Genomic DNA, 12,378 nt, shown 5'->3' with positions numbered 1-12,378 from the left:
GGTGACAGATGATTGCTAGAATTAGTGGGGTGATCACATTGCAAAGTATAAAAATGTTTAATTATTATATAGTACACCTGAAACAAACATAGCCAATATAAAATTGTATACCAGGTATATTTAAATAAATAAATTTGAAAAAAGTAGGAAAAAAACAAAAAATAAATGATTGAAGTAATTGTAGTTAACTATATTTTTAATAGATACTAGAACCTTGTATTTATATGGTGAGGATTGAAACGTTACTGACAGTAATAGTTATTAATTGCTATACTAACAGGAAATGTTGATTACTCTGCAATTCCCCTCTCCCTGCTTTTACATTGTTGCCGACGTTTACAACTTATTCTCCTTTAAAATGGCAGGGTATTTTTTTTAGAAGAATGAGAACATATTTTTTGAGAACTAATTAGATAAAAACACGATAGCGAATAGAAATCCTTTTTTCTTCCTGTTTTTCTTCCTCATTTTTCTTCCTTTTTTTTTCGGTGTGATGCCACATATAGATGTTTGTGTGCCCACGCAATCATGGCACACAATGATTATATTTCACAATGATTATATTTATATTTCAAATAAAAATATAAACAGTGCAATTTATATTTTCTAACAGTTGTAATCACTTTTATAGTTGGTATCTTTAGGAAGAATAAAAACTGAATATGAAACATATCTTTGTTATGTTTTCTACAAACCAATTTTTTAGATATATACAATATTTATTTTTTTCATTAATTTATTGATTCTCAGGGGAAAAATAGGATTCTGCATAAGTAAAGAGTAATTTAGTTAAGTTTTTACATGCTCTAGAGAGAGAGATGAAAAAAATGACTTTCTCTTGTTTTTCCAGTTAAGACTAAGTACTAAGAAAATCTTTAAAAGCTCATATTGTCTTTAAATATCTGCATGATATTTACTCAATAAATACATACTGTGTATTGATTTAGGCTCTGAGGATAGAAATATGGAAAAGATAGTTTGTCCTCTCAAAAGCTACTCCTGGTGGGTTTCACAGACAAATTGAATGGGGGAAAAAAGAAAGAGAGGAAGTCATTCCGGATAAACAGCTTTTGGCATATAACTTTCAATTCTCATCAGCTACTGGCTTCTGAGCTTCTGTGAAATATTTAATTGATTAGCCACCTTTGAAATTCCAAGTATTTCTTATTTTTTAATGTTTCATAGCTCTATTCTGAAAGAGACAGCCATCATGGTAGGGGGCAGAACGGAATGGAAGAAATCATGGAGAACCTTTCCTCTCTCTATCCTTTCTTCCCCTCCTGTTTTCTTGAGTTTTTACTAATGTGACAGAGTCTGGTCTAAAGAAAGAGATGGAAAGTTTTAGCAAATCATAGTCCCTGAGGCAGATAAGATTATTTATTGGCAATCCCTCTCTTCCTCTCCTAGGGCTCCCTGTGGGTGGAGCACACTCCCTCACCCTGTTTGACTTTTTTTGGCTAGGAGACTTGGTATGACTTAGAGAATGAGAACAGAAGTGACTGAGCCAGCGCTGAGCAAAAACCTTGCATGTTTCTGCTCGCCTTCTTGTTTTCCTGCACTCCTCCGTGGAAAGAGCATGCTACCAGCAGCTTAGGTCCCGAAACGGGAAGACACAAGATCCAAGCTCATCCTAAATCAGCTCATCTCAGACAAGCCCAGAAGAGGCACAGGCAACTCACTGGCCTCTGAGCAAGAATAAATGTGATGAGCCATTGAGATATGGAGATTGTTCTGCAGAATAATTGCAATAACAACTGCACTGAAACAGTCCCTATAGCTCCATGAATCTCCTTGATGTTGTATTCGGAGCTAGGGTTTAGATGAACTTGAAATCTAGAGATTCTCTAACTCCTGCCAAGGTAGTCTGTGTCTGGAGTGGTGAGTGAGTGAGTGAGTGAGTGAGTGTGTGTGTGTGTGTGTGTGTGTTTATGCGTGCACGTGTATAAACATGTGTCTAACATGTTAGGTTCAAGGGTCTCTGATATGGTAATGGGTTTTAAGCTCATTTCTAAAAGACTACATTAGTATGTACATGGTGATACTTCTGTATTTCTGCAGATGAGATGAAACACAAAACACATCACAGCTGGACCTTAGCTAGTCTTTATGAAACAGAATGAAAAAGGAATGAGAATACATCTCTAACAGAAAATAATTGATCTTTGGAAGCAGAAAAGAAAGGGCAAGGTGTATGCAATATGGCAGAATACCCTCAATCTTCCCAGACTTCCCTAATGCAGGTTCTCTCTAGAACCCATAGCTTCTAAATTAAATTTATATTTTGTCCCTTCTACTGATTCTCTCTATTCCTACCCATCCCCATACTTAATAAAGAAAATAGTTCCCTCAGTGCCAAGATCTTAACGAGGTCTTAGTAAAAACCAAATTTATACTCAAAACTAATTAAATGATTTTTACTATCCCCTCTTTTATCCTGATTAAAACTTAATCTTCTCAGAAAAGATTGCTTTTCCACATCTCAAAATTACCACAAAATGTTGGGATCTCAAAGTGTTTGGGAGACAATTTTGGGGGCGAGTGAGTCTCACCTTTAACTATACTGTCAAACCAATTCTGTGTATGGAGGAGAGATGGCCATGGGGGAGGAAAGGCCAGAGGAGACTTTAAATATTCAGGCCTATTTTCAGCTAGAGGAGGAGGGCCAATCACAAGCATCTTCTTTTCTTCCCTTTCTGGGCTTCCTTTCATTCTTAGAAAAATCATCTCTGGTCTGCTTGCCTACCCATCTACAGTCTACTCTTTGAAGTCTGAGGCCTGGTGTCCCTGGTTGGAATTTTGGGAAGTTCTGTTTTTTTGACAATTCCATGTGGTTGTCTTATAAACATCTCAAAGTTAACATGTTCCACCATAGATCAGTTACCTTCTCCAACCTTCCCCATCAGTAACTATCACCACTAGTTGCCTTTGCTCCTGCCTTTCCCTTAATCCTCACTGACCAATTCATAGGCAAATCCTATTTCAATTCCAAATGCCTTTTCTTAAAAAAACATCGACCTCTTTCTAAATCCATCTGCTACTTTCTACCACTGCTGCTATAGATCTAGCCAGACCATCATCTGCTCTGGACTACGAGAGTTTGCTTGGTAGGTCTGCCCCTTCTGTCTAATCTTCACATAGAAGTCAGAGTGATCACTCCTCTTATTAAAATCCTTCCAAAATCCACCCCAAAGAAATTCAGTCCTTACTGAGTCTATGAAACCCTCCATGACACGACTCCATGATTACCACCATTTTTTATCACTCAATATTAAAAAGTGTTCATCTAGTAATACAACTTTAAAAAGTTGCTCACAATAGAATGCACTGTCACCCTCTTCTGACTACTGATGCAGGCATTGCAGAAATGCCGAATAGCTCTAAGTTCCAAGAAATGAATCACTGGAGTCTTGGTCGAGGCTATCACATGCTTAATTTATCATGACACTATAGAGGCCAGTATCAGAAAGGACGCTCAGCTCTGTAGTTCTCAAGGTGCTGGCTAAAGTATATTGTTTGAGATTTTCTACTCTGAGTCTTACTTAACTGATTTCCAAGCTTCTTCATATTCTACAGGAGATGTACTGACACAGAGGCTAGACAAAACACTAAGGAATAAGTTATCATAACTTAATGATTTATTGTTTCTTACTCCTATGCCTGATAATTCCCTATTGTTTTCCTGAATTTAATTTTATTTTCTTAGTCTCTAGATTTTTGTCAGTAGGACAATGGTGGTTGTTTCAGTGGCAAGACTTTCAGGCATCTGAGCATTCTTCTGTGAGGTTGAGAATAGCAGATCTTAAGCATATGGTTTCAGACATCTGTTCCTAAATACAAGCGTGAGACCTTTACATCTTGCCTTTATAACTCCCCGCACCGAACCACAGAATCAGAATTGCATTTTTCAAGAAATTCTCTACACTTATGAACGATATCATCCAATAGATTAGTCCTTACTTATCCCAGCTCTTTAGCAACTGCCTTCCTAAATTCTAAAGAACATAATGAATATGCTCAACCTCTCATTCCTTAACTATCACAAAGCCTAAGACGATATAGCCACCCTCTCTTAATATATCACCTTACCAATCAATTATTTTTTGTGGGTCAGAATTAAATCTGTTATCACATTTCCAGTGGTCATTGTCTCTGTGATCTGAGAGATGAAGAGGCTTTCTATACATTTACATATATAATTGAACTCATGGTTAAAAATTCATTCCTTCCCCTAGATCATGGTAAAATAAATGTAATTTTTAAAATTTTTTTTATTTTTTTGAGAAAAAGTATAAAACTATCCCAGACTTTTCTTTCAATTAAAAAAAAAAACAAAAAACTTATGTCTCCATTCTGTTGTTTTTAATCTATTGCTTTTCTTTATTTCTGTTTCCTCCACTCAAATCTCCATGACTCCCACTTCTGCCTTAATCTCTGTATCCAAATGCCTTTATGCTGTGCATCACAAAAGCTTCCTAAAATGGAACATATTGTGCTCTTCCTTCTGGCTGACAATTTACAGAATGAATGAGTTTTCATTTCTGTTTAGCTCATGAAGAAAATCAATGAGTAAACTGACAATTTCCTTTACAAATTAACTATGGAAATTCAACTATTACCCATTACCCATTGAGTAATTTATACATATATAAATAAGCATTGAGGCTAATTAGTTTAATCTCATAAACAGATTTATCATTTTCACTTGGTCGATATTTTATAAAACACTAGTTGATATGGATCATTTTGAAAATGTAATTAAGTTTTAATAAAAACATGCTAATTTTAAAAAATAACGATTAAATCTTAACAAGTGAGCATTGTTAAATATCAAGTTCTTCCTACATTAAGTAACATTTTTAATGATAAAATGTCCTGTCAGCAACTTTTATTTATTTGGATATTTTAATATAATAAATTGAATCATGAAATGCAATTCATAGTAAGGATTAAGGGAACAATGGCCATTCGATGGGTAGATAGCATCAAATACACAAGAAAAGTTAAAATAAATTTTACCTATATCATTGTAATGAAAATAATAGTGAAGTTTGTTGGAAGTTAGACAGGATTATTTAATTTAAATAATAGGAATGTCTTTCTTAGAAGTCATCAAGAAGAGAACAATTTTTTCTTGCTATGTTGCTAAATGGATAAAAGAGCTACTATGTTTTATTTCAGTACGTCTTGTGAAAAGAAATATTTGGCCTTTTACAAGCCTCATAAACAGTTTATTTTAATTCTGGCAGCTCAGCCAGAATTAAAAATCATGGTATTAGATAAGCTTTCTTTTTTATTGACCTATGGCTACTTAAAAGCCAGAAGGGAAAAAATACACCCAAAATAATAAATGCTATATTTACCTCAGAGTGTAGCAATGTTGGCACTCTCATACAGTACTTGTGGGAATGTAATTGTTATAAATTTTTCTGATGGGAAATTTAACTATATATTAATGTGCATAAATACCAGTGCAAAAATTCCAGTTCTAAGAATTTATACTAAGAAAATAATCAAAATATGTGTAAAACTACATATGTGTGTATGTAACATCATTATATAAATGTTCATTGTTGTATTAGTCCTAATAGTCAGTAAATATATTATTGTGTCACATCCATACAATTGAGTATTGTGTCACCATTTAAAGATATCATATAGATTTAATTTACACACATGTGATACATTTCTAAATGTTTATAAATCTGTAGATAAAAAATTTTAGAGTGTATAAAAGTATTATTGATGTTTAAATAATTGGGGGTCATAGCACAACTGTAAATAGAAGTTTCATTGGTTTGCAGAATTTTTGTCTTCATCTATTTCTGTGTTTTATGAGTTTTTCTACTTTGGTTATATATTACTTAAAAATCAGTAATGAATAATATATACTATTAAAAATATCTGGCAAAAATTACTATTATATATAATGCATAATTATATATATACTATTATATATGTGTGTATATATACATGGTGCAAATATATGTATATGTCCATTTAAAGCACTTACCTTTGGTAAAGAAGCTCGTGATCCTGAACTCTGTGTGGTCATAGTTAGCACGGTAGTTATTCCCAAAGCCACCCTGGCTGGAGCAGCATCCATATTGATCCAGAATGAAACCCAGGATAGAATAACGATGAGAAGACTGGGAATGTACATCTGGATCAGATAATACCCCATTTGTCGTTCAAGATGGAATCGCACTTCTATACATGTAAACTTTCCTAATTGGTTATAAAATAAATACAGCAATTGGTAAAAAATAGGTTTTTGTTATGGCATCAAATGTTACAATTTTGTTTCCATAATTTTGTCCTAAAATTTTCCATTATAATAAAAAGGAATGCTAAGTCATATCTGCATATCGGTTTCTGGAAAATATTTTTCTTATTTTTCTGCTAGCATCCAGAAGCAATATAATATGAGAATGTGCTGCTTCAGGAAATAGTATGTATTCTTATGACTTCACATCTAGTTAGCACTTCATACTTGCCAGAGTGCTCAAAGATCTATTATTTCATTTGATTCTAACAATTGTCTCTGAGATGGACAAGAGAAATGTGTATCTATTATATAAAGACCTTCTTTACTCAATAACTGTTCCCAGTACTTTTAAGTACTTATTTAGAGCCCGGTGCTATTTGTTCCAGAAATCTTACATTTACTTTAAAGTAAGTTCTAAAGGATAAATACAATTGAAGATGATTAATTCCTTAAATGCAATTTATGTAAGTTATTTTATACATTAATAATTTGGAAACTGTGAATGCGAACAAATAGAAAAACATGTTATTTCTCATTAATAACTTTGAACATAACTTAAAAACACACTTACCAAAAAGAAACCTGAAATACATTTGTTCTATATATTTAATGCCTTTGTGTCTCTATCACTGTAAGTGATTAATAAGGAAATAAATTGTGGTTTAATCGAACATTCTGTTGATATTTTGGCTTATCCCCTCTTTCTATTTCTTACTCTATTACCATGTTATCTGTTCTTAAAAGAAGTTCTTATTTAAATCATCTAACTCTTGGTTTTATTCTCTCCTTATTCTATTTTAAGAAGAATAAAATCATTCTTTAAGTGACATTCTCTGATCTAATAATGAAAAAAGAAACAAAGAGCACATCTAGGAAAATTGCTACATGCTACTGTAAAGCATAGGCAGGGCTACAGGATGAAAGGATGGATGAAATTTTAAAAGTCTTAAAAGGTTTCATAAACTCTAGGATTTCCACTCTTAAGTGTCTAGTAGTCAAAAACATGTATGCAAGCTATACATGAATTTATCAAATACATACAAAATGTCTAAACATTCTTAAAGTATATGAAAATACTTTAGATTTTTCTCAACCTGATAAAAGACATCTATGAAAAACCTATAGCTAACATCACACTTAATGGTGAAAAACTGAATGTTTTCCCACTAAGTTCTGGAACAAGGCAAGAATACCTTCTCTTGCCATTTTTATTAAAAATCGTATTGGGAGGTTCTAGCCAAGATAATAAGGCAAACAATTAAATAAAAGGCATTTAGATTGAAAAAGAAGTGATAAAACTATCTTTATAAGCAGAAGACATTACCCTGCATGCAGAAAATCTTTAAAACTTCACTAGGTAGTAAAACATGCTACCATAAGAATGAACCTCAGAAATATTATGCTAAGTGAAAGAAGCCAGTCACATAGACCACATATAATTCCACTTATATGGAACATCCAGAAAATTTATAGCTATAGAGACAGAAAGTAGATTAGTGGTTGCCTATGGCAGCTGGGTGGGAAGGACTGCTATTGGAAGTAAGGTTTATATGTTCAGGTGATAAAATGTTAAAAAATTATAGTGATGGTTGCACAACTCTGTAAATATGCTAAAAATCTTTGAGCTGTATTCTTTAAACAAATAAATTTTATAGTATATAAATTATATCTCAAAAAAGTCGATTTATAAAAAACATTCTTCAGTTATAAGATGAGTAAGGTCTGAGGATCTAGTATATAACATGATGACTAGTTGATAACATTGTACTGTATAATTGAAATTTGCTAAGAGACTAGAACTTAAATGTTCACACACACACACGTACACGCATACACACGCACAAAAGGTAAATACGTGAGGTGATGAATATGTTCATTAACTCAGTGGGGGGAATCTTTTCACAGTGTATACATATATCAAATCATCACATTGTACACCAATTATCTTACAATTTTATGTCAATTATACCTCAATAAAATTAGGAGAAAGCATTCTTGCTGATATAGACCTAAAGGAAAATTTTCCTGTTTAGAGCACAACTTTTCCTCCCCTCTTCCTCTTGGGGTGGGCAGGATGTAATATTCTCATATGTACAGACAAATTTTCCATGTTTGAATCCACTCTTTCATTATCTTACTCGATAAACATTTATTGAGTATCTATACACTTCAGCAGACCCCAGAAATATAGAAATAAAAAAAAGAGATACAATCTTCAGCTTTACCAACTTATGGTAATGAAGGAAAGAGACAATACATAAGTAAACATATAAATTAAAGATATAATTTCAGACAGTGAAAACAGGAAGTGGAAGGGAAGAGGATTTGGATGTTTAACATAGGTTTGTTATGAAAAGTCATTTCAGGAGTTGATATTTGAGCAGTCCTGAAGTATATGAAAATATTAGATTTGAGATAATTTAGGGAAAGAGGCTTATATACCGAAGAGCGACCAAGTGCAACTGGCCTGAAGCAGGAATGAGTGTGATATATAGAGGAAGCATGCCTTTGCGGCCAGAGCAGAGAGCAAGGGGGGAGGGGGGAGGTAGAAGAGGATTTTGGAGAGATAGAAAAGAGACATCACCAAGTCTGTGGCACTTTGTTACAGCAGCCTGAAGAAACGAATCCACCACTTGAAATCAAGTCTAAAGGCTTTTCAGCGTTTCTCTTAAAGTTGTTTATCATTGCAACTGGTCCTAGAGAATTGAACAAGAACACAGGTACTGACCTGCCTACCCTTTATCTTTGTGTCGAGATGTTAACCTTGGACCACTTACTGAATAGGATAACATCCTCACCCCTCAGGAGGTGAGGGGTGAGAAAATGGCAGTGACTTGTTCACCAGATACTATGAGTTGACTGAGGAGATAAGAGATGAGAGACCCTGTATAAGGAAAGGACAGATCACAGTTCTGGAAAATGCAGAGCCCAAGAGGAATCAGTTACTGTAATGAAATGATAAGAGCAGCAGCTGATGCTAGTGAGAGGCCATGCACTAACTACACTGGAGAGATGCCTCAACTAAGGGCAGTTTAACAGAATTTATAAGAATGAGTTAGGCAGTTACAATAGATATATGGGAATAGTCCTTTTCCAGTTGGGAGAAGTGAACAGATTTCATGAATGTACAACTATCACATTCAGTCTTTCGATCCTTGATGTTTAACTACATCTGATATCTATTCTCAAAGGCAAAAGGCTACTGTGTCAAGGTAGATATTAGGTGCTTAAGTAACAATACCTTGAAATTCATGAAATTGTGGCCAAAAGAAAAACTGAAGCAAATGAAACCTTAAAAAAAAAAATCTATTTCTTTCATTTTGTTAGCAAACACAATGTTTACTGCCCAAAAGAAGGGTTAAAAAGTATATTTTATTGCTCACACAGAAATTAAAGAAACTTTTTTAAAACATCATTACTGTGTAACTATGGGCTTTTTATACAAAAAAAAATTAAATATGTCCCATACAAACCAATTATATAACAATATGCAATGAGTCAAAGCATCTGCAAGTTCCAAAGGCGTCCATTTTCTGCTCTATGACAGTAAAAAACACTGAGCTACAAATAGTTAAAATAATTAACTTAACACTATAATTGAGAAACATCTGACTGTGATAAAACCACAAGTTAGAAGAGTAATGAAGAATACCCAAGCCCTACCTGTGTTGTAATGTTTAGTGCAGTATCGTAAATCTTTCTCTTCCTTCAACAGAAACTGGGGCAGAGTGAGTCCTTCTGCCACTTGCACAGGTGCCTCATCTTGCCATTCAAAAATGAGATCATTCATTGTGTATCCAACTAGGCAAAATATAATGAAATATTTATAGCATAAAAAGGCATTCAAACAAATGAAAACTACACGTACAGTTCATATGGAATGGGAAGATCAAACATTTTAACTCCATCGATTAACTATTCCGTCTCACAATTCCATCTCACGAAAGTCTATTGAAGTCTATTTATATGGAATATTCATCAAATAATGTAAGAAAATGTAGCTGACTAATAATAAGTATAACATGCATATAGAAACCGTAAAGGACGTGCATATACATTCCTTCCTTAATATAGGCAACTACTGGATGAATTCAACAATTAATTTTGGTTCTAATCCATTAAATTTTCCCTCACTGTCTCTCAAAATATTCAGGACTCTTTAAACAATAATCAAAATTGTCATTGGTTAGGAAATGACCTCAACTGTAACATCTGTTCAGGGAAAGTACCGGAGCTGATACCTTTCTTGATTTAATCATTGACTATTTTAGTTTATGGCATCTGCTTTTATGTTCTAAGTCTCAAAATGGACAAATGATATTTTAAATAGAAATGTTTGCTATTCAGAAAAAAAATGAGAATACAAGAAAATCCACAAAAAATAGTTTGTAGAGGAGGAAACACTTGCACGAACTATTAGTGAATTCAGGATAGAATTAACTAATGTATTTTGTAATAAGTCAGCATCTTTTAGCAAATTAAAATTTCATATTTCTATAGGAGATGTACTTAAGAAAAGCAGAATTTTATCTCTCTTTCTTCTGAGTGAGAAGCTGTTGAAACATACACCTGAAGGCTGCTGCAGAAAGAGAGTGAAAGTGAGTGGAACCTGTGGGGAAGATTTGTCATATTGCACAATCACCAGGCAGGTAGAAAGAGAGGAAGCACAGTCTGGCCTCTGAACTAAGTCAAGTGGTCAGATGAAGGAAGCAGAAGCTCTAGGTCCATGAAGCAGCAAACAACAGGAACTATTCCCAGCAGATTTTCCTATAGCTTATATTATAGCCATGAGAATGATCAGAATCAGCTGGCATGGTAGGCCGACGAGAGCAATGGGTAGGGAGAAGAACTGATCACCATTCCCCCTCCCACCAAAGAGCCAACCATGATCTCGCTCTGGTGGGAGCGAGAGGCCCAAGTGCACCCACCTGGCTCGAGCATATCTAGTAGCATCCACCCCACCGGCTTTGGGGATGATGGTAGCAAGGGCGTCAGTGATTGGAGGATCTCCTTAGACTGGATAAGATTCTGCCATCAAAATTTTAGCAACAGTATCATCAGTGGGGAAGTTTATTATGGAGCAAGCACTCTTTGGTAGAGGTTGTAAAGTCATCCAGACTGAAGCGGGAAAATCTGAATTCTGGTTTCAGAACAGATAGAGGATATCTCTAGACCACTGGACTTAGCATAGTAGGACTCGTGCTTGACTTACTTATACTGGAATTCAGTTTATGAACCCTTCGATTAATAATTTGGCTGCTAATAATGCAGGGCTTTCACTTTGATTCCTAAGTCCTTTGACATATACGTTATAAATAGCATTTTACCTAAAGAGAAAATAGATACACATTTCTCAAGGATCAAGATAGTAAAATAGGCACCAAGTCTTATTTGTTTCCAGGTAAGACATGTATCCTATCCTTCCATACCTGCAATCACTAAAGACCAAATACATGAGATTTTTTCCCAATTTAGACAGACAAGTGGAGAAATGAACTGAAACCTTATTTTATTTTTACCTTCTAAATTTTCTTAGGGTCTTCTGTGAAAAGTAACTAGCCCTGTGAAATTCTTTCAAATACAGCTTTAGTTAGTCTCTAATGTAATTTATAGGCAGCAAATTTAGTTTGCTCTCATGTTAAGTAATCATCCACACTAAGTGATTTAGGTATGGGCATTTCATAATCAAACTATGCTACTTCGTTATAGTCCCTAAAACATTTAAGTTTAAAACCGGAAGAAAAATAGTGAGGTGGCATGTTTAGGGGGTAATTCTTTTATTCTGAGTAACTTACTGGATGTTCAAGGAAAATAACTAAATGGTTATTTTGCCTCAATAAACCTTCAAATATAACTTTAAAAAAAAAAATCAATACTCTTCTACATAGCTCACAGTGTTTTAAAGACTTGTATAAAGGTCTACCAACCTTCCCTATGCTTTATACAGGTCTGAGAATGTTAAATAGAACAGACTGGCTAATGAGATCAAAGGTTGTGAGTTGAATTGCCTTGTAGTGTAATAATGTAATAAGCTTCTCAACTAAAAATACTTTATTCAGGAAACGAAGACATTAACTCTAATTTCTGCAACAATGGTAGCTGCAGTGGAACCT

General features: G+C 34.2%; 1 protein-coding gene across 2 annotated transcripts in view; it reads right to left on the bottom strand.

The window, feature by feature from the left end:
• GLRA3 (glycine receptor alpha 3) overlaps positions 1–12,378 on the bottom strand; it is a 131,833-nt gene that overhangs the window by 24,287 nt on the left and 95,168 nt on the right. For both annotated transcript variants that reach the window (XM_039876344.1, XM_039876345.1), the window contains exons 6-7: positions 9,929–10,066; positions 6,011–6,225 (exon numbers count right to left, since the gene is read on the bottom strand). In XM_039876344.1, the coding sequence (XP_039732278.1) occupies positions 6,011–6,225; positions 9,929–10,066 (353 nt within the window). The remainder of the gene's footprint in view (positions 1–6,010; positions 6,226–9,928; positions 10,067–12,378) is intronic.

This window comes from Pteropus medius, unplaced genomic scaffold (genome assembly GCF_902729225.1).
Source record: "Pteropus medius unplaced genomic scaffold, Ma_sr-lr_union100, whole genome shotgun sequence".
Lineage (NCBI taxonomy): Eukaryota > Metazoa > Chordata > Mammalia > Chiroptera > Pteropodidae > Pteropus > Pteropus medius.
The sequence above is the reverse complement of the archived record's forward strand: the minus strand, read 5'-3'. Positions and strand labels throughout refer to the sequence as shown.